Source organism: Dryas octopetala, chromosome 1 (assembly GCF_963921425.1).
Source record: "Dryas octopetala chromosome 1, drDryOcto1.1, whole genome shotgun sequence".
NCBI lineage: Eukaryota > Viridiplantae > Streptophyta > Magnoliopsida > Rosales > Rosaceae > Dryas > Dryas octopetala.
In genome coordinates this window covers 32,581,402-32,609,123 of record NC_141366.1, presented here as the reverse complement: position 1 = coordinate 32,609,123, position 27,722 = coordinate 32,581,402, and the positions used below count along the sequence as shown (strand labels likewise).

At 35.7% G+C, this 27,722-nt stretch overlaps 3 protein-coding genes across 3 annotated transcripts; 2 read left to right on the top strand and 1 right to left on the bottom strand.

Annotated features, from left to right (window-relative positions):
* Nucleotides 1-8: 8 nt before the first annotated feature.
* On the top strand, nucleotides 9-12,723 carry SBT5.4 (Subtilase family protein). The gene is made up of 11 exons (XM_086232626.1): nucleotides 9-275; nucleotides 7,714-7,823; nucleotides 7,942-8,039; nucleotides 8,188-8,352; nucleotides 9,105-9,210; nucleotides 9,900-10,434; nucleotides 10,576-10,670; nucleotides 10,803-11,048; nucleotides 11,147-11,261; nucleotides 11,440-11,653; nucleotides 11,838-12,723. The coding sequence occupies exons 1-11, from the start codon at nucleotides 9-11 to the stop codon at nucleotides 12,434-12,436; spliced, it is 2,550 nt and encodes an 849-aa protein (XP_086088752.1). The 3' UTR covers nucleotides 12,437-12,723.
* Nucleotides 12,724-13,243: 520 nt separating this feature from the next.
* On the top strand, nucleotides 13,244-20,108 carry LOC147299870 (putative galactinol--sucrose galactosyltransferase 2). Its single transcript, XM_086239601.1, has 14 exons — nucleotides 13,244-13,782; nucleotides 13,947-14,170; nucleotides 14,661-14,751; nucleotides 14,999-15,047; nucleotides 15,163-15,254; nucleotides 16,190-16,297; nucleotides 16,420-16,548; nucleotides 17,184-17,594; nucleotides 18,130-18,271; nucleotides 18,359-18,426; nucleotides 18,928-19,062; nucleotides 19,147-19,361; nucleotides 19,467-19,555; nucleotides 19,641-20,108. The coding sequence occupies exons 1-14, from the start codon at nucleotides 13,466-13,468 to the stop codon at nucleotides 19,920-19,922; spliced, it is 2,352 nt and encodes a 783-aa protein (XP_086095727.1). The 5' UTR covers nucleotides 13,244-13,465; the 3' UTR covers nucleotides 19,923-20,108.
* Nucleotides 20,109-22,688: 2,580 nt separating this feature from the next.
* LOC147299869 (uncharacterized) lies at nucleotides 22,689-25,783 on the bottom strand. Its single transcript, XM_086238065.1, has 4 exons — nucleotides 25,274-25,783; nucleotides 24,943-25,180; nucleotides 23,812-24,158; nucleotides 22,689-23,336 (listed from the first exon to the last, which is right to left on the bottom strand). The coding sequence occupies exons 1-4, from the start codon at nucleotides 25,781-25,783 to the stop codon at nucleotides 22,803-22,805; spliced, it is 1,629 nt and encodes a 542-aa protein (XP_086094191.1). The 3' UTR covers nucleotides 22,689-22,802.
* Between the last annotated feature and the right edge of the window lie 1,939 nt (nucleotides 25,784-27,722).

Here is a 27,722-nt window from a genome sequence, read left to right as displayed (position 1 = left end):
ATGGGGACATGATTCTTGCTGCATTGAAGCAAATCCATGGTTCTTATACTCCGAGAGAAATTGAGTTGCAGGCGACGATGATGGGGCTCCAACTTGCTGGTGATTTGGGCTTGGATAATGTAATACTTGAGATGGATGCGAGTGCTATGGTTGATGATGTTAACGAGCTGTTTGTTTGTTTGGCGGATGATGGTGTAATGGTTGAGGATGTCAAGCAACTGTTGGCTTATTTCCCTAGTGCTAGGTATCAATTCCGAGGACGAGACAAGAATATGGTTGTACATTTGTAACGCCCTGAACCTTGAGCTCATAAAAACACTGAAATATCAAACATTTAAACCTCTTTTTCTTTAATGAGTCATGCATTCAACATAATAAACAAATACATTTAATAAATCAGAGTGTAAGCCCAAAAACATTTATGTAAAATCATTGTATAAAATCATTTAAATCAAATCACGATGGGTCACACTGCCTCGTCTTCTCCCCACTGCATCATCAGTCTGCTTAACCTGCAAAACATCCACAACCACACTGCACCATGTCCATGGTACACCGGGTCATTCAAACAAACAACCCGGTAAGCTTACTAGAACTCGTATGAGTGAAATTACTTAACCAATTATCCTCAATATATAATCCTTAATCCTTAATCAATCAAGCATACATCAAATATGGTTAATAAACCATAATCAACATAACCATAAAAAATAACACTAGGCATAAATAAATATTCCTCATATGTCCATAATTCCTCCATCATAAACCAATTGTCAACCATTTGCCTAACATCAAAATTTATCCTTAACAATAATAATTCTTATGGCAAACCCATAATTCTCAAATCTCAATTATCTACTTATCCCCAAATCCTCATTTAATCACTTAAACCTTAAAATCCTCGTCATTCAAACCTAGACTTTACCAAGTCCTAGTATCCAATTCATATAAATAAACAATGCAACACATCAAACTATCTAATTTCACTCACTGTGTAACCACGTAAAAAGACCGAATTGCCCTTCTTGGCGCATTTGCTTGGATATCAAATCCAGCAGCATGATGACATCGGGAATAAGATTTCCCGAGCCCGGTACCTGTTAAGACCAGACAACCAAATCAAATACAATCCAGAACACAAATGAGCCAATAAACGACCGAAACGGGCGGCAAACACCACGCGCGGTGACTGTCCGACTTACAACAGCACACAAAACACACAGAAAGTCACCCACAAGCTTCAGATGACTGGCCAGAGGCCAAAAACCAAATTGGAGTTATTGGCAGGCCCACACGCAGCGGGACTCGCGGTGGTCCGAGATGGTCAATCTGCACAAAATTCTGAACTCAAAATCTGCCTAAACAAAATACACAGGCACGAAGAAGACGTCAAGAGGATCAACTCTTTTACCTAAGTCGACGACCAAAAGTCACCGAAAAAGCTAATATCGACGTGCAACAGTGGTCCGATGAACAATCTGATCCCACCAATGGACTCACCGCGACGAGGAGAAGAATACCCAAGTGGTCCAGTCACTCAAATCTCACCGGAAAGTCAGATCGCTGTCGGAGCTTGGATTCGGATTCAAGCTAGTATCTTGGGTTTGAGGGGTTTTCTGGGTGAACTGAGACCAGGGGGAGGAGGAGGAAAAAGTGGCGAGCCCGTTTGGGCTAGTCCCATTGCCAGCCACAGTAAACGCGCAGCCACGCAAAACAGAGACGTGGGGAGAGAAGAGAAAGAATGAGAGATAAAACTGACTTTTGGGGGTTTAAAACCCTTTGACACGAAATTACAAACATGCCCCTCACTTTGAATGTCCGTAAAATTCAAACCGTAATTACGATTTTTGCGTGTTTCGTGTCTACAAAATCATGGAATCAAGACTCATCCAACGGGCCTAAAGTCAAAATCAAAAGCCCATTAACTTTAAAAGTTAACATTTGGGTCAAGCCCAATTTTAAAAAAAATTAAAATTAAATCAAAAACTTTTTATTTTCCAAATAAATTCCCAAAATCTCAATAAAGATTTGAAAAAATACAGGGTTTCACACCATTTGCTAGCAAAATTTGCCATTTCACATGTTGGTTTTATGTGTTGGTATAATGAGATGCCACCTTGGCTCTCGATGCTTTGTTAAACGATTTGGTTATTTGAATAATTCACTAACTTTTTTCCTCAAAAATAAATCATGTATAATGGTATGCATATTACGGAGAGCCAGATGTATATAGATGTACCAAATATTAGTTTCATCTATAAGGGCAGAAATAAAATTTTATGTTTAGAGAGGCCGGAACGTAAGTATTTAATTCTCACCAATATCTCAAAAATTTTCCAAATAATCTCAACTTAAAAAAAAAAAAAAAAAGAGCACTTTCTATTATTATTATTATTATTTTAAAATTGTCAAGTTTGAAGCAATATACATATTTTAAATCTTCATATAATTAGTATGAATGGTATAACATATTTTTTTAATGACACTAACACCCTAAAATATATTCATAAGAATTTTTTGAATCTAAATATCTACAATTAGAGTTTTTTTATTAAGTATATTACAAAGTTATTGTTGGAATATTAGGTTTTACACATTGGTTGCACTAATCATTATCCCCAATAATTGTCTTTTGAAAAAGTATGGTTCATTAAAGAAAAGAAATTTCAAAAATAAATCACTCATGGTTATAATTTTGTGCAAGTGTAAATGTGGGAAAAAAAAATTATATAGAAGAGGCTAGGTCAAGAATAAGATACAAAATAATTGGTTTCAAAAACTACCATGAACAAAAAAATAAAGACAATATTAATCAATTAATTATAAAAAACTTGTATTATCCATAATCATAAAGATCAAGCTAGTATCCAAATGATGTTGCAAAGTTTGAGTTAGATGCAAGGATTTAAATTTCGGATTTTTTGAGGTATGGAAATTTTAACACTAAACTAACAAAATTTCGTCTGGATTTCGACGATTTCGCCGAAATTCTCGAAATTTCGCCTAAATTTTCGGCTGGGTGGGATTTTTGGGTTTTGGGGAGGTTGGGATTTGGGAGGAGCTGAAGATGTGGAGGAAGAGAGGAGAGGCTGGGTTTTGATGGGTTTTGGCGGCAGGGGCGACGACATAGGGCGAGAGCAGGGAGAAAGAGGTGAAGGTGGGCTGGTGGTCGGCGCAAGTGAGGGGATGGAATACGGAGAGAGAGAGAGAGAGGGTGGGCTAGTGGGATGGTGGTCGGCGCAAATGGGGATGAAGTTACTGCCTGTAGATGGAGGAAATGAGAGAGGAAGAAGAAACAAAAAGAAACAAAAAGGAGAAAGAAACAAAAAGAAACAAGAAGGAGAAAGAAAGAGATCCCCGTGGGTAGTGGTATTGGGTTGCATGAATGATACTATAGAGAGAGAATTAACATACAAAATTTGATTTTGGATTTTTAAAATTCATGTTTATAAATTTACAAAAATGTCCATCATTTCAAATGCTCATATCTCTCAAACCATAGCTCCGATTGATGCACAGTTTGCGCTCACATATTCGTGTGTTCGAGACCTTTCCAACAAACCACAGATTGAAGTCAAAAGCATAATAGTTCAAAAAGTCAAAGAACGGGTCAAACTAATTTAAAACAAAAATTATAAAATTAACCTTAAATATTTTATTTCTCAAATAAATTTTTAAAATAAAACTTGGAAAAATACGGGGTCTCACAATCTACCCCCCTTCAAAGGTGTCTCATAATCTATCCCTCTTCAAAGAATTTCGTCCTTAATTGAAATTTCCAATGAAAGTAATAATGGAACAACTTCAAACAAGCACAAACAATTCAACAACAATCCAAAGCTCTGAGAAGTTCTTTTCATTTATGAAAAACTGGAAAATAAATTACACAAGTTCTGAAGTGTTTGTTTAATCAAATTTATGTAATTATTAATTAGTAAACTATTTTTTAAACAGTATTTATCTTCAACGCGCATTATATTCATCTTATATCACATGAAACCTACTCTATAATTTGGTTTCTTCAATGTTTTTTATTAATGTAGTAGATAATATGTTAAATAAACATATGGTCAAGTTTAATAGCAATTTCCGTCGTTTCCGTCTAATTTTTGTTGAAATTTAAAAATCTTTGAAATTTCCGTCGAAATTTCCATCGAAATTTCCTTGAAACCCGAAATTTTATTCCTTGGTTAGATGACATTTGATTTAATTGTAATATTTTATGAATAATAGAATAGAAGAGAAAAAATGTAGAATAACTTAGTATAGGATGCATGACAAGCATCGTATTTAATCTCTAATACACTTATTGTTGAAATGTAATAATAAGGTAACATTTGTAATCTCTAGGCAAGGTATAAAATTTCGAAATTTTCAGCGAAATTTCGCCGAAAATTTCGTTTTTCAGAGGTGTGGAAATATTAACAGGCATTCATCCAAATTTCGTAAAAATTTCGCCGAAATTTCAAAAATTTCTGAAATTTCGCTCACCACTGCTCTGTTTTTTCCCTCTCTGTCCAAAGTCCAAACCCAGCAAAATTGTAAAAAATAGTTCAAACCCAGCCAAAATATACCCAGCAAAACACAATTCATAATAAACCCAACCAACGGAGAGGGAGGGAGAACCGATCGCAGAGGAGAGGAGGAAGAGGAGACCCAGCCAAAATAAAACCAGCCAACGGGGAGGGAGGGAGAAGAGATCGGGGAGGAGAGGAGGGAGAGGAGACGAAGGAAGGAAGCAGGAGGAAGAGATGTGCTCGACTGGGTTGGGAGAGAGAAATGGGAGGGAAGAAGAGAGATGGGCTGGGAGAAGAAAAGAGATGGGCTGGGAGAAGAAGAGAGAGAAGAGACAGTCACGGGAAGGGAAGGAAAAGGAAGGAAAGAAAAAGAAAGGAAAAGAAAGAAAAGAAAGAGAAAAGAAAGAGAAAAGAAAGGAAAGAAAAAAAAAAAGAAAAAAAAAGTTGGTAATCTTTGACCAACACTTCAGATAGCCAAAGTTGGTGGTACGTGCTGATGAGGTGATGGCCAAAATTGGTGTGTTGTGATATTTGGCAGTTTTGGCAGCACATAATTTATGGCCATATTTGGTCAACATAAAAGTATATAGTAAGTTAGTAATATGAACAAATAATTATATTCCTTATCTTTTCATTTAAAGATTAGAAAAAGTTATAATCCAACTTATAAAATCGTATTATATTTTTAAATCGAACAATTGTTAAGAAAAAAATAAAAGGTTAAGGGTTGATTGGAATTTGGGGTCTTTGGGCAATTGGAAAGAAAAAAAAGAGTTTAGGATTTCGTTAGACTCTTTTGAGATTTCGTTTAGTTATTTTTAAACTCTAATATATTTCTATATAAAAAATAATTAAAAATACCCTAAAGGACCTAAACCCTAATATCTTATACCATATCATAAACAATATAGAGTATAAATTATAAAGTATATGGGTTTAGTATATAGATTACAAAGTATAAAAAGTATTAGGATATATAGAGTATATATGATTTAATGTAAATATTATAGAATATAAAGAATATACTAATTTTATTTAACAGTATTTGCTCCAGCGCGCATTATATTCACCTTATATCACATGAAACTTACTATATAATTTGATTTCTTCAATGTTTTTTATTAATTTAGTAGATAATATGTTAAATAAACATATGGTAAAATTTAATTCAAAATTTCCATATTTTGATAGCAATTTCCGTCATTTCCGTCTAATTTCTGCCGAAATTTTAAAATCTTCGAAATTTCCGTCGAAATTTCCATTGAAATTTTCATCGAAATTTCCTCGAAACCCGAAATTTTATTCCTTGTCTCTAGGTCACTTAGCTTATTTAGTTTAGTTTCAATTTTTTTTTTTTTTAGTTTTGTTTGTTTTGAATTTTATTCTTTCAAATTCTCTTAGGGCCCGTTTGAAAACCTATATTTTATGGGGTGGATTTAGATTCAATTTAAGGAATGAATTTGGATTTGGCCCAAATCCATGGATTTCAAATACTTTCTCAAACTAGATATTTGAAATCTCACCACTCCACACACACACACACACACACACACACACACACACACACACACACACACACACACACACGTACACACACGTACACACACACACACACACACACACACACACTCTCTCTCTCTCTCTCTCTCTCTCTCTCTCTCTCATCACCAGCATCGGCCAACTTTCTGACGACCACTAGCTGCCGGCCAACTTTTCCGGCAACCCTTCGACAAACTTTTCCGGCAACCTTCCGGTCAACTTTTCTGGTGACTCTCCGACCACTTTTTCTGGCAACCCCTTCGGTCAACTTTTCCAACAACCATCACCGGCCAATTTTTCCGGCGACCCTTCGACCAAAGTTTCCAGCGACCCTTCCGGCCATTTTTTCGGTGACCCTCCAGTCACTTTACCGGCCAATATATATTTATCATATATTGCAATATATATAAAAATTAAAAATTCTTAAATTGAAATCCTCATATTTCATTTTTTTTATTCAAATAATACGATTTGAAATCCAAATCCCCAATCCAAACGAGCTCTTAGTTTCTTTGGCATATAAAACTTATATTTGTCCAAAATGTAGTAAAAATATGTTTGCAGTTGTTTTGGCAACTACAGAAGTTTGGGTGGGTTGGGCTTGGGCTTGTGTTAGTTTCAGTTTTTTATTTTGAGTGGGTTGGGCTTGTGTTAGTTTCAGTTTTTATTTTGAATGAGTTGTGCTTGTATTAGTTTTTGTTTTTATCTTGGGTGGGTTGGGCTTGTGTTAGGGTTGACCTTTTAGAAGGTTACTTGCAAATTAAATTTGTGTGTTAATGTAATTTTGGTGAAGTTTTTAGCTTATCAATACCTCCAAATTAACGCACTCAAAAATGTATTTACAAGTTACACACATGCTAAACACATTCATATTGTACTACATATACTGATTTTTTTTTCTTCCAATTATGCTCCCGATCTGGCCCATCCGCGAACTCGAGAATGACGAGATTTGCTGCTTAATTTTCTGCAAGTATTGGTTTGTATTCTACAATTGGTCGATACTTATCTTTTGAAAAAATCGTACATATCCAATTGGAAAATGAAAAAAAAAAGAAAAAAAAGAAAGAAAGGAAAACAGAAAAAGGAGGGAGAGAGAGGGTTTAATTAATTAATTAATTAGAAGCAGCTAGCTCTGGTTGAAACTCCTTAAAATAATTAATTAATAACCGTTATTTGGAAGAGTTTTACCATTAGAAGAATTGCTTCAATGTAGGACTGACTGTTCCACTCTGATCGTAATTCTAACAGAAAAATAATTCATGGTATCTGCTATAGCCTATATATATAAAAAGAGTTCCCTAGGATAATAGAAGACTAGTGAGAGTACGTATTAGTAAATTAGTTGGATTGAAAAATCTTTTTTCTACTTAAACCTCAACCCTAAACTGTCCCGAGAGTATTAATTAGTAAATTAGTTTCTGCACTGATCGATCGACAAACCAAAAATGTGGATTCCAAAGCTTTCACTTGTGGTCCAGTTACTCATTATCTTTTCTCTGTATCAAGTACCTGCTTTTGCAATAAAAAAGGTAATCAATCATCTATGAATGTTTTTTGTACGTACGATGTGTACGTTCTTGCTGCATTGGTTTTGATCAAACTAGCTAATTAATTAGTATTTTCTAATCTTTTTTTCTTTATCGATCGTTTCAAGTCTTATATAGTGTACTTGGGATCGCATGCACATGGTCCACAAGTCTCAGAAGCTGATCTGGGTCGTGTTACTGAGTCTCATCATCAACTCCTTGGATCATTCTTGGGAAGGTACACGTACTGTAATTAAGTATATTCTTTTTTGCTAACTTGTGTAAATTACAATTACTCAATTAATTAGTACTTAATTGACGTTATGTCATATATATAATTATATACGTTCATGCAGTACCGAGAAAGCGGAAGAAGCAATTATTTACTCATACAAAAGGCATATCAATGGTTTTGCTGCCAACCTTGAAGAGGAAGAGGCGGCTGAAATTGCAAGTATGATCAATAAAAAGTATTTATGTATTTGTTTTCAACTTTTCATTAATTAAAGAGAATTTAAATTCATGCTACTAAATTCATACAATATGCATATATAATATATGACATGTATGTAACTATGTACTACCTTAATATATGCTTGCAGAGCATCCAGACGTTGTGTCAATTTTCTTAAACCAAGGAAGAAAATTACACACTACCCATTCATGGGATTTTTTGTTACTGGAAAAGAATGGAAGGATTCACCCTAAATCCTTGTGGAATAAGGCCAGATTTGGAGAAGATACAATTATAGGCAATCTTGACACCGGTACGTCCATAATTTCTTTTCTTTTTCGTTTTCTTTTCGGATTTATTTGTTTGTTTGTTTGTTTGTTATTACCGCTCTATTCAAATTATGGAGAACATTTTTATAAAGTCGTAGTTTTAGTTGTTTGACACAGTTAACAAACTCAAAATGTCGCAGTTTTAGTTTGTATTTTTATTTTATAATTTCAGTTCAGAATTTTAATATTTTTCTAGATCTGTGAAGAAGAAGAACAAAACCTTGTTGTTAAATAAAATTAATTAGTGCACTAGAGATTAAATAAGATGCATAACATGCACCCTATAGTAATTAATTCTTTTAAATATTATTGACTATACACATGTTACAATTTAAGTAAATTAATAATACTACATCAACATGTAATATTGTATAGTGTATCGTGTTTACACCCGATAATTTCTCAATAATCTAGATTTTAGACTCAGCAGCCACAATGGTGACGTGGCGTGTCCCCCAATTTGAATATAAAATATAAAACAATAATTAAGGTTTAATTATTCTAGTGGACGACAATTGACTCGTCGAGTTGAGTCTGTGCCTGCGTGTGAAATTGAAATCAGTTGTTAAAAAATAAACTTCTTGTTAATATGAATGTGAAAATTTAGTCGAGTACTCGAGTCTGTGCCTTGCTGCGTGTGACGGACCCATTTGTTCATTGCAAAAGCCAATTCGATTTCCGTCATCTTTTTGTAGCTTGAATTGATTCTGATTAGAATGTGGTGGTTTGGTGGTAGGTGTTTGGCCCGAATCAAAGAGCTTTAGTGACAAAGGGATTGGACCCATTCCATCAAAGTGGAAAGGAACCTGTCAGACTGACACCACCGGATTTTCTTGCAACAGGTCAGCTACCTATGCTCTGTTATTTTATATGGCATTTCTTTAATTCTTCTAATTTTGATTTTGCTCCCCAAAAATAGCACTCTTAATTTTTCTTTTGATTATTGACCTCATACCGGAAATGCTTACTCATTTTCATTCTTGATTGCTTCCTTATTAAAGAAAATATGAAATTTGCCCCCACATGAATTCCTGCAGTATCAAATGACAACCATCTTGCATTGTCACCTCATGGTTGAGTTATTGGTTAGATGGGTTAATTCTTTTCAGTGAAGTTTCAAAATCATTGAGTGGTTTTGAAAAACAAAGTTAGAAATTGCTTTTCTAACTTTATAAGTGAAGGAAGGGAAAGATATGCAAAATAAAGCTTCAAAAAGTAGTAGTAGAAATATAATATTAGCATTGATTGAAGGTTGTGCTTATCTACCATCGCGGGCACAATCCTTGCTCTTTAGTTCTTCTATTCGTACCCCAACTTTGTTTTTTTTGTGATATCCAAGTTTATTTACTACCATATATTATTGACTACAATTGTCCGGCTTGCCTGAGCAATCACATGGTTTGGTTCTAATTCAGCCATGCTTTATTTATGCAAAAATCATCTAGAATTGTACATTTATTGTCACACTAAATAACTAAAATCTTGAAAATGAACCCATTGATTATGTTTGATCTCATGGTGATTCATACAGGAAGCTCATCGGAGCAAGGTACTTCAACAAAGGATATGGTGCCTATGCAGGGCCACTCAGCCCTTCATTTAACACTGTAAGAGACCATGATGGCCATGGTTCTCACACTCTATCCACGGCAGGTGGAAACTTTGTTCCTGGAGCCAATGTCTTTGGCTTGGGCAATGGGACTGCCAAAGGAGGTTCCCCCAAAGCCCGAGTTGTGAGTTACAAAGTGTGCTGGCCACCAATTAACGGAAGTGAATGCTTTGATGCTGATATCATGGAAGCCTTTGATATGGCAATACATGATGGGGTTGATGTGCTTTCAGTCTCACTTGGTGGGGATCCTACTACATACTTCAATGACGGCCTTTCAATTGGGGCATTCCATGCTGTCAAGAATGGTATCGTCGTCGTATGCTCAGCAGGAAATTCTGGTCCTAAGGCTGGAACTGTCTCAAATGTTGCACCTTGGATCCTAACTGTGGGAGCAAGTACTTTGGACAGAGAGTTTCAAGCTTTTGTTCATCTCAAAAATGGGCAGCGTCTCAAGGTCCATTTATTTCTCTCTCTCTCTCTCTCTCTCTCTCTCTCTATATATATATATATATATATATTCATTCTTAGAGAGACAGAGAAGTGATTAATCTTTCATAGTATAATTAAGTTTCTTGCTGTGATCCTGTAATACCAGGGAACGAGCCTTTCCAAGCCTTTACCAGAAGACAGATTTTATCCTCTTATAATTGGTGCACACGCTAAAGCAGCTAATGCTTCCGCTGATGATGCGTAAGAACATTCTGTTTAAAAGCCATCCTCTTTAAAATTAAAATTAGAGCCAATTTGAAGTTTAAACTTTGGTGATCTGAGTGATTTTTGAGTGGTAAGTGGAAATTGTACTTATTCACCTGTACTCTGCAGCATGCTTTGTGTGGAAGGAACACTGGATCCTAGGAAGGTGAAGGGGAAAATTTTGGTCTGTCTTAGGGGTAAAAGTGCAAGAGTGGACAAGGGTCAACAAGCAGCTCTGGCAGGAGCAGCTGGTATGATTCTTTGTAATGATAAGGCCAGTGGTAATGAAATCATTGCTGATCCTCATGTACTACCAGCGTCGCAACTTAATTATACAGATGGTGTTGCTGTCTTTGCCTACATCAATTCCACAAAGTATCCTCTCTCTCTCCCTCTCCCTTTCCCTCTCCCTCTCCCCAGTCTGAAGCTTAGTTGATTTTCTTATTTAATTAATTTGTTGTATATTTTAACAGTGATCCACTGGGATTTATAGCGGCCCCAAAAGCACAATTGAACACAAAACCTGCTCCGTTCATGGCATCTTTCTCCTCTACAGGGCCGAATACTATCACTCCAGAGATCCTCAAGGTTTGACTAATGATTTCATTACATTGTTTTCCAAATTAGTCATCATATCTTTTTGTGTCGCTTAATTTATGCTGGACCTGTGCAGCTAAAAAATTTATACAAAATACAAACTTTTATATATAAACCAACATTGCTTTGCTTACCAGTTTTCCTATCTTTTCACTGTCTTATTGTTCAGCCTGATATCACTGCTCCTGGAGTAAATATCATAGCTGCATATACTGAAGCAACCAGTCCTACAAGTTCTAGTTTTGATAAGCGCAGGGTTCCATTTATCACTGAATCTGGCACCTCCATGTCTTCTCCTCATGTTTCTGGAGTTGTTGGCCTTCTGAAAACACTTCACCCTGACTGGAGTCCATCTGCAATTAGATCTGCAATCATGACAACCGGTGAGACTTTATTCTCTGTATTTTCCTTGCCATGCACAGAATTAATTTTGTTCTTAATTTTCTCCCAATTACTCTCTTTGAATGTTGTGGGTTTGGGGGATGTTAAGGGTGCCTAGTTTTCTGAATTAATATTTTTACTATTAATCTGTACTAATGATAATGTATTTCATGAATATTTTTCCAGCAAGAACGAGGGATAACACTGTGAATCCAATGCGGAATGCCTCATTTATTGAGGCAACTCCATTCAGTTATGGTGCTGGCCATATACGACCAAATCGTGCCATGGATCCTGGCTTGATCTATGACCTAACCGTCAATGATTACTTTGACTTTCTTTGCGCCATTGGCTATAACAAGACAATGATGAAACTTTTTGCTGATGGTCCTTATAAATGCCCCGAGTCAGCCAGTCTTCTGGACTTCAATTACCCTTCAATATCAGTCCCTAAATTGCATGGCTCAGTCACTGTGACTAGAAGAGTGAAGAATGTTGGTTCTCCAGGTACCTATGCAGTTCGTATTCGCCAACCAATTGGAGTTTCAGTTACTGTTGAACCTAAGATCTTGAAATTTGAAAAGACTGGTGAAGAGAAGAGCTTTAAGATGACTCTGAAATCTAAATTTCAAAATATTGGTAAAGAGCAGAGCTTTAAGGCAACCCTGAAATCTAAGAAACTTGGTGTAGCAGATAAGGACTATGTATTTGGAGAGCTAATCTGGTCGGACGGCAAGCACTACGTAAGGAGTCCAATTGTAGTTGTCTCAGCTGCTGCTGTTTAGTAATGAGCAGGAACTCTAAGAGTAGGTTAGAGTCGATGAATTCTTTGGTTTATATTGAAGTAGATCTTTGGCATTCTAGTTTTTATTTTAAATTCTAGCTTAATGAGTCCAGGGGATTTTATTTGGATGATGGAGGAAAAGGTGAAGAAATTACACATGCGATTCTCATTTTCATCCAAGTTTGTTCCCAACCATTTGTTCATTATATATTGGTTTAAGTAATAAAAAAGAAAATTGTAGCTAGCTATAAGCTTCTAACTATCCTTGTACCCACATTTTGCATATTTCAATTTCAAATGGACCATGGGAATTGAGAGTTTGATAGCCAAATAGTTGCATTGATGGTTATCAATGTTGTTGTGCCAATTAACTGTATTCATTTGGGGTACGTAGAGACTAGAGAGACACCTTGGGCCAGCTCATTATAGATTGAGCTGTTTCACTTCCATCCTTTGTCTTGTTCTGGATCTCTCAGGAGTTACAGCTAAATTTACCAGTGTAGTGAAAAATCTTTAGTAACAGTTCAACTTTTACAGAAGTTTATAACTTATATTTTTGCAATTGCATGTGAGAGAGTGGGTACCGAGTAGGCCGTTGGAATGATATGAAATTGTGATGATGTAAGAGGGCAGAATCGTCCTCGAAAAATGAGAGGATATTTAGTCCCCATAGAAGATTGAAAATGACAAAAAGGGCAACATAGATGACCCCGAATGTAAATGTGGTCAGCAAGCAAGCAAATGCTGCAAAGGAGGCCAATTAATATCGGTCCCAATATCCCATATTCCCACAACCACAATCTCATCGCATCATCTCTGTACAATCTCATAACTAACTTACATCACATATCTTCCTCCTCCTCCTTCTCCAACTCCCACATTGTCTATCTCCCGCTTTTATTTATACACAACGGTCAAAACTGCAACAGTGGTATACAATTACACACTTAAAACTAGCAAAGCCTTTTGTATTTAGTCCATATATTGTCCATTACAAACTTACTCCTCCAATTCCATCGCTGGCTGAACCATGCTTCAGACCAGCGTCTTCTCTCCGCCATCGTCTCCAGGAGCCCTTCAACTCAACATTCCCTTCTCCCCATTTTTGGCCACAAACCAGAGGAGACAATCTGTGCGCCTTAAGAGTATCAAGACATGGAGACAATCTATGTTTCTCAACACAAAACCTGTCCTTGAAGACTCCATTCTTAGTGTCAATGGCAAGGATGTGCTGACCGACGTGCCTCAAAATGTGGTCGTCACACCGTGGACCAACTCATCCGCATTCGTCGGTGCCACTTCTGAAAATAATGCTTCACGCCATGTTTTTAAGCTTGGAGTCATAAGGTATGCATTTAACTACTTTCTCCTTGGAGGATTTTTTTTATTTGTTTTTAATTTTCTCCTTCATACAGAAGTAACCACAGATACAGTGATTCAATATGTTGATTCCAATGAAAATCCAAACTGAAATTTTAGAATAAACCCAGATGATTTTTTTTGTGATGCAGGGATGTCAGATTGTTAAGTCTTTTCAGATTTAAACTTTGGTGGATGATACCACGAGTGGGAAATGCAGGAAGTGACATCCCTGTTGAAACTCAGATGTTGCTCCTAGAAGCAAACAAGGGACCAGATACTTCTTATATTGTATTCTTACCAGTTCTAGAGGGTGAATTTAGAAGCAGCTTGCAGGGAAATTCATCCGATGAACTTCAGTTTTGTGTCGAAAGTGGTAATGATAATTCACCATATCTAGGTTCAAATATATAGTTTGCTTATATTCATTCTCCTTTTTTCTTTTTCTTCCCTTTTTATTAATATTGGTTGTTATTCTGAATCATGTTAGCCATCTGGTTAAAACTTCTATGCTCATTTTCATCTTCCATGTTTTCGGAAGAGCAGAGCCAATAACATTAGATGATTTTCACTTGGAAGATCTATCAGATGCAATAAAATGATGCTGCTGGGTGATTCTAACCTACTAATCTCACATTTGACTGACCTTGCTTTTAGTGCTTGTACTCAGTTGTGATTGGGATAGAAAGCACAATGTAGAATATTATGTATTTGTTTTGACTTAGCATTTTGATCCTATTAAGGGATAAACAAATTATATATTAAAAAAAAAAAAAAGAGGATGTTCCCACTGACCTTCTTACCCATTTATCTTCTTTTAATAGTCTAATAAAACGGGCTTCTGATGTATTTTGAATCTTTGATAGGTGACCCAGCTATAGTTACCGCTCAATCCCTAAAAGCAGTTTTTGTGAATTGTGGGAACCACCCTTTCGATCTGATGAAGGAATCTATGAAGTAGGTTAGCTCTCTGAGCATGTTTTGAGTTTCAAGTAAATTTATTAGCTAGGTCAGGCCACTAAGAGCAATATAGCATTGCCTTTGTAATACAGAGAAATGAAATTCTGTTCTGAATTCTAGCAGCATAATGAAGCAGAAGCATATAAGTCCCAGACCTTCAAACTTGCTGCTTGGTTCACAATCTACTTTGTGCTAGTTTAATTATTTATTGAAACTAACTTTTCTACTTACTGATCGTATTCAGGATTTTGGAGAAGCATTTTGGAACGTTTTCTCTTAGGGAAGACAAACAGGCAAGTCAGCCAATGTTTTACACCTAGTGGGTCAAACTAGTAAATGTCTCAGGATTTAGTAAACTACTGTGAATCTGTGATCAATAACACATCCTATTTTGATTTCCAATTGCAGATGCCTGGAATGCTAGATGTCTTTGGCTGGTGTACCTGGGATGCCTTTTATCAAGGAGTTAGTCCTCAAGGAATCAGAGATGGCCTGAAAAGGTAAATCTAATATCGATCACTTTATTTTGTCCTTGCAAAATGATAGTCCACTTGCATTGTTAAGGGGTTAACTTAGTACTAGAATGACAATCCTCTTTCTATACCTGTAAGGAAATCATTAGTTATGACACCATTGCCTTGTTTGATGCATAGGATTGGATTGGATAGGATAAATGGCTAGATTCATGTGTATTCAAGGAAGAAGATGAAGGGAGTCTTCTAACTTGAAGGAAGAAGATGGGAAGAAGATGGATTAACTATAAGGGGAAACTTATCCCCACTAATCCCATCATTTTGGGAGGATTGGAAGGGTAGTTTCCCCTTACAATTAATCCATCTTCTTCTCATCTTCTTCCTTCAAGTTAGAAGCTTCTTTCTTGAATACCCATGAATCTAGCCATTTATCATATCCAATCCTATGCATCAAATGAAGCCCATATATATTATTTCTCTTATTACCTAGTAAGCTTCAGGAGAAGAAACATAAAGAATAATCTTTCTACAAGTAAGAACAATATAAAAAGTACATTGAGAAGGATGGGTTGAATCTCAATGGAATATAATTAGATCTGGTCAGGATCCTTAGTAAGCCTTTGAAGAAGTAAATTTAACTTTGATGGAAATCCTACATTGAGCTAGGATATCCCTTTCAGTGTATAGCCCTCAATGTGGAGACCACTAATATGCCATTCTGAGTTGCTGCACCAACTGAACATCATTTTTCTTTATGAGTGAAATTTGTGAACGGTAGTAGTATCTTGAGAATGACAGAAGTTATGTTCATACAAGTTTAAGCGATAGACTTGTTATGTTCTTGTGAATTCTCTATTGGATTAAACTTTTTCACCCAACTAAATTGTCCCTTTAATTAATTTTCCTGTTTCTTTTATGAAAACGCATTTGTTTAAACTCTCTTATACATCAAATATCCACAGTTTATCACAGGGAGGTACTCCAGCAAAGTTTTTGATAATTGATGATGGGTGGCAAGATACATCAAATGAGTTCCAAAAAGAAGGGGAGCCATTTTTTGAAGGGTCACAGTATGTTCATCATATTTTCTTGTCAATTTTGATGTGCATTCAGGCTTCTGACCCAAAAAAAAAAAAAAAAAAAAAAAAAAACAAGAGCGCATTCAGGCTCACTGATTTTCTCCTAACTGCAGGTTTGGTGGTAGATTAAATAGCATTGAAGAAAATAAAAAGTTTCGCAGAACAACCAATGAGAATGAAAGTGAGATACAAAGTGGTCTTAAGGATTTTGTTTCTGAAATCAAGAGCACGTTTGGCCTCAGGTAAGGTTTCCATTATGTACTTTTTAATTAACTTCTCATTTTATGCAGATATAGTGTATGAACAATCCAGAAACAGTATGTGGCTGAGGTCTAAAAATCACCACGAACTGTAGTATTATGTGTGTACTTTATTTTCGTATATTTTCAGACTGGTTTAGTCCTATTTTTAACATTTTGAAGTTCCATTGCTCATTGATAATGAGTCTCTGACAGATTTTGAATTTGAACTTAGGCTTATTTAAAATGTTTATTGATGTGAAATGAGCCAGAAATTTCTCTGGATATACATAAAGCCATGTTCACTAAATTCTTGTACAGTTTTTCACCATTAAACCCCTTTTCCAGCTGCATAACATTCTCAAAGAAAACTGTTTTATGTTATCTGTCCCAAAACCCATAAATTTTCTTGTGAAGCTCAAAAATTGTCTTTTGCTTAAAGATTTGGGGTTGTGACAGCAATGCATCATATGTTAACAAGTGGTTGTAACGTAAGGTGGAGTGTAGTTTGTCTTCAATACTACAACATACCTACCACACCCAGCAATCAGTGTGGTGCTCTCATGTCTTAGATCTCTTCTCTTGAATATTTACCTTTCAGGAAGTTCCATTAATGCTTTGTTTTTCAAAACTCTCAGGTATGTCTATGTATGGCATGCCCTAATGGGATACTGGGGAGGACTTCTTCCAAATGCTCCGGGAACTAAAAAGTATAATCCTAAGCTGAGATACCCAGTACAGTCCCCTGGGAATCTGGCAAATATGAGGGATATATCTATGGATTGTATGGAGAAATATGGTGTTGGTACAATAGAACCTGCAAAGGCATATCAGTTTTATGATGATCTACATGGATATCTTGTTTCACAGGATGTGGATGGAGTTAAGGTTGATGTTCAGAACATACTGGAGACTATATCAACTGGTTTAGGAGGGCGAGTCTCTCTAACTAGACAGTTCCAACAGGCACTTGAGAAGTCCATAGCCACCCACTTCCAAGATAACAGCATAATCTGCTGCATGGGCCAAAGCACGGACTCCATTTACCAGTATGTAATTTACGCTTTACAATGCCCCATCAAATTTTAGTTGGATGCATACAGTGCATTTAGACTAGGGTAATGCATAGACCACATGCAAGAGACTACCTAGCATCAGTTGATAGGCTTATCTAAAGTTCAGATCTAGATGATTCATTTAAATGCATTTAGAAAGCCAACAAGTTGCATCTCTAGGATTTTGTAGCAACATGTATCTGGAAATTTAGGAACTGGGAATGGATTGCAACGTTCAAATGTTCAGCTATGTTTCTGGAAATTGATTCAACATTGGAATTTAACGTGTATCTGGATACGAATCATTTCATGCATAATTAGTGACAGCCAAGATGGTTTGTAGGATGTCCTCAAGCATTAACTTGAACTTCAACTTTATTTTGTCATTCACCAAATATGATTTGCATGTCACTCTTCTTGAAAGTCCCGGTGATGTCGTGTGGCCAACATTTTATGCATGCTATCTTTTTTTCTCTTTACTTTAAGTCTTCAACATATTAAGGTAACCCCTCCCAATTTTTTATTTCAGTTCAAAAAGAAGTGCTATTACTCGAGCATCTGATGATTACTACCCAAAAAACCCAAAAACCCAGACACTGCACATAGCTGCTGTGGCCTACAACAGCATATTCCTTGGTGAAGTTGTTGTCCCAGATTGGGACATGTTCTATGTATGATGTGGCTTTCTTACTCTTAAATTAAGCCTATTGCTGCTTTTCCGCATGCATAATTTAATATATTGAACTAACAATTTTCAGAGCTTGCATGATGAAGCTGAGTTCCATGCTGCTGCTAGAGCTGTGGGAGGTTGCGGAGTCTATGTTAGGTATGTACCAGTGGAGCTACATGAGCTAATGGAGGAATAAAATTAAAACACTTTAAACCACATAAAACAGTTGTACTTTCTTTCAGGAGAGTACACCAAATTGACAGTCCTTCACTTGATCATTTTCTTTGACTGCCCTGAGAGCAATATGATTATATTAGAATGTCATCTCTAACAATTTATTTTGTATGGCATCATGAATGGTCTCATATCTGTTCAGTGTATATAATTTACTGCATAGTGACACAGCCAGTCATCCACAATTATCTGCTTCTCTACTTTGTATTCTAGTTCCTACCTGCAGATTTATAATGTACTGCATTGCAGAATTATCTGCTGCTCTGCTTTGTATGTTAGTTTGTACCGGCAGAAGTATGCATTACCGTTAGAGTATAAGTTCCAATTGTTCAAGACTGTATTGATGAATCATCGTGCTGATTAATTATTTATCAAAATGGTGTAGCTACAACTAATTTTAGAACATGCCACTATTGACAACAGTGACAAACCTGGCCAGCATGATTTCGAGATACTTAAAAGGCTTGTGCTTTCTGATGGGTCAGTTCTCAGAGCTAGATACCCTGGGAGGCCATCGCGGGATTGTTTATTTGTTGACCCAGTTATGGATGGGAAGAGGTATATATGTCCCTCCCACTTAGTTGGATTAATTTCAATATGATCTTCCTTTTCTAACAACCTCTTGTCTGTATTGATGGATAGTCTTCTAAAGATATGGAATTTGAACAAATGCAATGGAGTTATAGGCATTTTCAATTGCCAAGGAGCAGGGAGCTGGCCTTGTCTAGAACATGATGTTCAGGTAGAAGTTAGTGCTGCGCTATCTGCGCAGGTCTCTCCTGCAGATATTGAGTATTTCGAAGAAGTTTCTGGGAAGCTTTGGACTGGAGATTGTGCAGTCTATTCCTTCAAAAAAGGTATTATTATTCATCTTGCAAAGAGAGGCTCACATGGCTCTTGACCAATTATTAATCACCCTCTTCATTTGAATTTATGTTTATATATGTTTTATACAATTTCAGGGTCTCTGTCTCGTTTACCAAAGGACAAGTCGTTTGATGTCACATTACAAGTTCTTCAATGTGATATCTTGACAGTATCCCCTATTAAGGTTGGCTTCTATGTCACTTGGGCTTAACAGTATTAGTAACATAACATATACACAGATTCTGAAATGTTTTGTGTGATTCATACAGGTTTATAAGCAAAGCATTCAGTTTGCACCAATTGGATTATTGAATATGTACAATTCTGGTGGAGCTGTTGAAATAATTGACTTGTTTAGTGATGAGTCTAGTTGTGAAATACACATCAAGGGAAGAGGGGCCGGTAGTTTTGGAGCATACTCCAGTTTAAAGCCCAAATCTTGCAAGGTAAACTCCAAACATGAGGGATTTGAATTCAAAGGTGAAGACAATCTTTTGACAGTAACAATTCCTGCCAGAACTCCTTCTTGGAACATTAGTCTATGCTATTGAGGCCTTTTTTTTTTTTTTTTTTCTTTTCTTCAGCAAAGCCTCACCTCTAACACAATTTAGACAGATTTCAAATTTAGGAATTTTAGATAATGTTATGGGTAAATTGCTCGAATATAATATTGATAATGCTTAAAATTTGTATTTATGTGGAAAGGAATAGAAATAATGCATGAATTTCAAATGATTTATCGTAGTTAGTTATTTCAAATTCTTATATTACATAGCATCTGGACATTTCAAATACTTTGTATTTAGTACTTGATTCTTCTAACCAATATACTTATGGTTAAATTATTTTTCCTTCCCTATAGTTTGATCTAATTTTCACTTTAAGTTCAAACAGCTTAAAAAATTGCAATCATGTCTCTATAGTTTAGTTTATTATGCAATTAAAAATAAATTATCAATTATGTCAAATTCTTTTTCACGAAGTGCTAACTTGGTGATATAGTGAGAGAGACACAAGTGAAATTCAAGCCAAATTATAGGGACCAAAAGGTCATTGTGCATGCCTCTTACATGTTGTCGGTAGCATTCCGTAAAAACTATGAAGTTCAGGATTTATAATGAGAAATTTTGTAAAATAACCCAGTTTAATGCTGGAAATACTTTTTTGACTCTCAACTCCAAAACTAATATTCTTTGACTCTTTTGACATTTTTGAGACCAAAATACCTTTAAGTTGTCAGGTCTATCGCCATGTCAACCATATGGCGACAACTCAACGACCATATGTTAACAAAAATTCGACTTTAACAAAATAGCCGCAGCACCATCGCCAAATCCAAATTTGAATGAGATAACTCATATCTGAAACGAATAAGCTTCATCGCTCATCGCCAAAACCCACTTCCAAATTTCAGATCTGCAACTTGATATGTTGTTGGTGAATAATCAGTAACCCAAATCTTGTTTTATGATGTGAAAACAAAAACCCGTATGAATTCCAAGTTCAAAACATTCCAAATATGAGTTTTATATATTTTTTTTTACCATGGTCCATGAATTAGTTTCATTGAAACCCAAAAAAGGGCAAACAAGATACAAAGAACACAAACCCATAACATAGAAAGCATTGTCAATGAACACAAATCTATATCATCTAAAATTTGCAAAAAGAAAAAAGAAATATTATCTAACAAACCCCAAGAAACCCACTTGCAGATCTAAACAAAACCCATAAAAAAATATTGCAAGGACGGCCTTCAGTTCGTCGTCTGCCTACACCGTCGGTGGATATTGGAGTCGAGAGACGCGCTGAATATGTGGTGGGAGTCAAAAGACAACTTTGTTCTTTGTTGCTTGTAGCAACTCTTTAACTTTATCCTTTTTGTTAGACTCTTTAATCTACAAAGGGCTGTGTCGCTGGAGAAGAAGGGAAAAGGTGAGGCTGGGAGAGGAAGAGGTGAGTGAAAATCTATTCAACAAAATGTCTCTCACACAATATTTATACGAAGGGTAGTTTAGACCTCTCACATGCCAAAAAGGTCAAAAAAGATTAGTTTTGGAGATGACAGTCAAAAAAGTAATCTAGCATTAAACTGGGTTATTCCACAAAATTACCCTTTTTTCATTGATATATTCCAGACTAATCCAACTAAATGGATATGATTGCAAGTTTTGAACTATAGATAGTTAAGTTGACTGAACACGCCCGTTGAAGAAATTCTTGTATGAAGTTTTATGACATGTCAAATAAGAATCTTTAATTAAAATGTCTGTAAATAATCCTTTGAATTATAGGCAAACCACTCACATAGGCAGTTGACTATACATAGAGAGAAGAGTTTTAATTGTGAGCTAGCACTCTTGATCATCTCTCTCATCTACTTTGCTTGGATCACATTCTTGTGGACTATTCTTAGAGGCAAGACACTTAGGCTCCGTTTGTTACGCCGGATTGTGTTGGACTGGATTATTTTTAGGTATTAGGTTGGACTGTGTTGGACTGGAGTAAGCTGGATTAAATGTTATCCTATGTTTGGTGCTGTGTCAGATTATGAAGCTGGATAAGCTAAATAGCACTGTCTTGTGTTTGGTACATGGTCGGACTAAACTATAATGATTTTAATTTTTAAATTAATAAAAACAATTTAATTATTTATTTTTTAAAATATAATTTCAATACCTAAAATAATGTACTTTATGTATTTGTTTATTAAATAAATACATTTTATCCAATGACAATTCACTTTTTAATATAGTTTGAAGGATTATGCAACTGTTTTGGCAATGTTAATTAACCACCGTTATGCATCACAAAGTAAAAAATACAAAATATCTTTTTACTCTTTTTCATGTTAAAACCTCCATGATCGTGTATGGTTGAACTCTAAACAGGGTATTAAGTGCTGTAGGGTCCTATGCACAATCAATTTCTATTGAGATGCTCCATAAGTTGAAATTCTTTTCTAGGAGCAGGCTTTGTATTGAAATAGTATGTGGTCATGTACCAATTTTGGCATACTCAAGAGTGCACATCATATGTGGTTATGTGTGCAGCTCTAATTCCTTGCCTTCCCTTTTTCCTTCATTACAGGGATCTTTCAGAGATTTAAAGAAGTAAAATAACAAAGTTCATAAGTTAGATCAAACAAGATAGATCAAAACCTAGAAGGTGCCTCTGCTTGTAATTTGACAACCAAACAAGATAGATCAATTAAGGTGCCTCTGCTTGTAATTCGACAACCAAACAAAATAGATCAAAACCCAGAAAAAAAAAAACCCAATGAAGAAACTACAAAGTTCATAAGTTCATAATCAACATCCAAAGTTCATGTCCTAATTAATAAACTACAAAGAAGATGATGTCTTGACTGAATATAGTCCACAAAATAACCATGAGAAACACCCACAATCAAGACTACATATTACCACATGTCATCCTCTAACATTGTCACTTAGCAACCTACGAACAAACACTTCTTTGACATCATCCCCCAATGACTTGAACAATGATATAGTTTGGGGTTTGTCCAAAATGATGCTCATGGCATCAATCTGTTCCAAAGCTGAAAGCCCCATATTTTTGAGTTCATTAGCAATATCACTACGATCTTCATTACCTCGTATTATAGCATCAGTTACAGCTTGCATTCTTTTTCCAAATTCTGCAAATAATTTTTTCAATGCAAGAACTATGCTATCTGTTCCATCACTTGAGTTTCCAGTTGCTCTTTTCCTCTTTCTTTGACTGTTATGAGACTGACTACTTTCTTGATTCATTGAAATGGGAGATACATCATTCTCAGCTCCAAGTTCACTTTTACTAACCTCCTTATGGCTTTGCTCCTCCATCATCTCAATAGGGGCTTCCGATCCTCGACCAGTAGCACGATCCTTTCCATATATAGTAGTAAACCTTTCAAAAAGTGGAAAAGGTTTGTTTCTCCATCCTTCCGCATCTTTGTTTTTCTACATTAAATAAGGAAATCAACAATAAAATGCAATTCAATTATTCAATAATTAGATTTTATCAATCTATATCTGGTGGTGCTATTAATGTTCACCTTTCCTAGTGTAGTACGTGAGGAATAACATAGCAATTGAGTCATAGATTAATGCATTGAAGCACCCAAATATTCAGTAGCAAAAATAAAAACTAACTTTGAATATATATTTCTCATAACAAATTGGCGTTTTCACTTTCTACCTAGTGTTTTCCCAGCCACAAATCTATTAAACAATTAAATGCTACTGCTGTTGAGGCATATAAGAAAATGTATGTTATAATTAATCATAAATAATATAGATATCAGTCACTGTCTTGCAGATTGCCTGAACTTGAAAAAAAAAAATTAAATTGCTACTGCTACCTTATGCTCTCCCTTGGTTGTTTTATAAGAATAATAAGTAGAGGCATATTAGCAACATAAGTGAGTACAAGTACCTGCACATAAGTCTGCCATGCATCGTCACTGTCGACCTCAATGCACTTCTTAGCATCATTCCATGCAAATCCACTTGTGTTAATCATGTCAAAAACTATGCTATAATCTTTTTTCCATTTTTTGGTTTTTGACTCAATGTGTGGAAATGCCTTTAGCTTAGAAGTAGGGCATAATTCATCCAAGGCTTTCTCAATTTGGACCATTGTACCAGATTTGAAACTACCTGTATCACAACGATGGCCTCGAGCAACAAAATCCTCTATAATTTTTAGCAATGTATCCTCTTCAAATTTTGACCATATTCGCCTGCTACCTTTCTTGCTACCACCAGCATTGCCACCACCAGCTTCCATTATTGCAAGGCAATATATAACATATGCTAAGAAAATGATAAAAATAGCATTATGCAAATATAAATACATAGTTAAATTTAAACTCAATTTAAATAAGCAAATATATAGTTAAATTTGTCACAAGTCTACACCCAAATCACATAAGAAAATACATAGTTAAGTTTACACCTAAATCACATAAACAAATACATAGTTAAAGTTTACACCTAAATCACATTAGCAAATACATAGTTAAAGTTTAAATCCAAATCAAAATCTAAGGCTGGTGGTGCCTATTTCCCCTCCACTCATTGTACATTTGTTGGGCCAAGTCATCTCTCCATGTAGTCCATTGATCAGATGCTCCAATGGTACCAAGCATATCACCTTCTACCATGTTTTCTGCATCTTCAAATTCATTTAATTCATCATCCATTGGATCTGTAGACATCTCCCTTCTAATAAGATTATGTAGAAGACAACAAGCCGTAATTATTCGACATTGTGTCTTTATTGGATAAAAAGATGGACTCCTCAGTATGGCCCACATCAAGCCAAAACAACGTTCTATTACATTCCTTGCAGATGAATGTTTCATATTAAAAAATTCCTCATGATTTGTTGGTGTACTTCCCTCCCTCCATGATAAATGATATCTTGTTCCTCTATAAGGTGCAATAAATCCTTCACCATTTGTGTAACTGCCATCTACAAGGTAATAATATCCTAACAACCACAGCAACAATTATTATTAGTGTGGCAATACTTTAAAATATCGAATATAAATGTCAGGCCGGCTAATAGCCTTACCAGTGGGAACTTTTAACCCATTAGGCCTAGTTATTGCATCACGAAGTACTCTAGAATCGGATGCGGAGCCCTCCCAACCCGGTAACACAAATATGAATTGCATGTCCCGTGAACATACACCTAACACATTTGTTGCAATTTCACCCTTTCTTGTTCGGTATCTTGACTTGTCAACTTCAGCTACACGCACTTTAATGTAAGTGCCATCTAATGCTCCCAAGCAATTCTAAAAGAATAAAATTGTAAGCTTCAACAATTAAATTGTAAAAAAAAGGTCAAACACTAGTTAAACTTTGGGGAGATTGTTGTATGAACATACCTTAAACCATTTCCATGTAGGATTTGTGCTATTATCATGCACAGGGTCCGGTATTTTCAATAGACTACCTTGTAATCGCAAAACTCCTTGCAGCACAGAATTGAAGTACCTACTAATAGTCTCTCCTGACCGGAAAAATCTACCACTAATAGTACGATTCTTAACATGATGTGCAAGTACATGTAAGAACATACACACTTGCTCCTCCACAAACACCAAACCATCATTCTTTACCCTTCCATCATTACGAAGCAATTCACATAATAGACCAAAAGTCCTTCTATCCATTCTCAATTCATTCACACACTCTATGTCACTATTGCCTATTATGCTATTTAGATAACGCAAACGAGTCTCATGTCTAACCAAGGAACGATTGTCCAAGGCATGTCTTTCAATACATCTCCATCTATTTTTTAACATCATCATCACAAGTAGTGCACAAGCACATATCGTTTCTAAATGCCATAGCTCCAATAATAAGATCAATAAAATCTTTCTTCGATCCATATCTAAGAATTATAAATAAGACATATTATTACTAATACAATTTAAAAGAAAGAAAGAAGCAACATACAATACTAAGATTATCAAATACAAAAATATTAACAAGAAAAACCAATCTCCTACATATGGACGTGCAAATACATGTTATTGTATCACTAGAGTTATAAAACTCTAGCACATGCAATAGACATTTATTAAAAAACAAGCGTTTTTTCAGTCTTTAATTGTGGCCTCTTTCTTTCCACTATGTTAACAAAGTGGCACTTGATTTACAGGTAAAATAGAGAGTAATATTAGACATACCGTATCTTTTATACTACATTAGTATAACACTTAGAAGTCGCTTTAGTGAAGATGTGAGACAAATAATTTTATATAAATTTACAAGAATAAAGTGAAATCGATAATTATTCTACTCATGAAAGCATTGAGCTCATCCTTTTACCAGAATGCATCTCTACAATGACTCAATCTCATTATCTCAATGACCTCAAGCATATTTATGGTCTCTTTCTAAAGGAAAAAAATCACACTTTCGCCATCAAATTTCAGTTTAAAGTTTGATAAATGATAATGGATCTAGCATAAAGTCACTATCAAACAAATTTCCCCTATAGAATTTGTCTTTCATTGTACACACACACACACACATATATATATATATATATATATATACTAAAAACTATGTTTAGGGCACAAGAACAGTACGTTGATTCTCTACCAAATAAAACAATCAGCAAAATTAAATGTTATTGTTCTATTCCATTTACAACTCTAGAAATATTATTGTTCCAAAACTACAATTCTCCAACAAGAAACACAAAGAGACAATATTTTTGCCAACCACCAGCACAAAAGTAACACTCAGCTGCAATTCTATATAATAAGCTTGACTCACAACCAACTCAAGTTCTGACTTGAAGGCAAGCATATTAAAGCACAAACACACACGCACAGAGAGGGAAAGAGAGACAGAGACAGAGACAGAGATAGAAACAGAGACAGAGAAGACTCTCCTTCACAAAACTCACAACTACTGATCCAAGGTTTCTGCTCCCAAAAAATATGCAGAAATAAACCCACAAAATTACCTAAAAAAAATGCAGAAAAAACCCACAAAATTACTCAAAAAAAACTCAAAATATATGTAGAAAAACCCAATAGATCAAGCCATCAAAACAACAAAAAAACCCTAAAATCTAAAATAAAAGAAAGCAAAAACAAAGAACCAACACATCAAGTAAAGTGAAAAGAAAAGAAAAGAATCAAAAGCAAAAGATAAGAGTCATCAGGAAATAAAATGAGAGAAAGAGAGAGAGCTGACCTTGTGAGATTTGAAGCAGAGGAAATTTGAAGAAGACGATGAAGTATTGGCGAGCGTCGAATGTCAAATGCCTAAGCAGATCAGGTGCTATGTAAGAAGGAGCTTACATAGCGAGGTGTGTTTACACGGTGCTATGTAAGAAGGGCTAAGCTCATTTTTTGGGTTGGGCTAGACTCCATAGTCCAACTTAAAATTAGAATGGTAACAACCAAACATGGGATAAGGGTGTTAGTTAACACTATCCTAGCTAGCACTAGCTAGCACGGTGAAACAAACATGGCCTTATGGTACTAAAGGTGAATCCAAAGGTAGAAGAAAGCCACTATGGACTAGGGCTGGGTTGGAATGACTGAAAACCGCAACTGACCTCACCACCACATTGAATGTCGTCTGATGCTTGTCCAAAGAGTCCAAAGAGTCGATAGCACCGACACGCGATGACAGTATGGATAGGCTGAATCATCTGTACACCAACACCCTTCTTTTTCTTCTTCTTCAGAAACTAAAGGGCAGGCAGAAGCGCAGGTGGCATCAATCGTGGGTTGTTGGTGGCTTTCTTCAGAAACCAAAGGGCAAGCAAAAGCGCGGGTAGCAGCAATCTTGGGTTGCAAGTGGCGA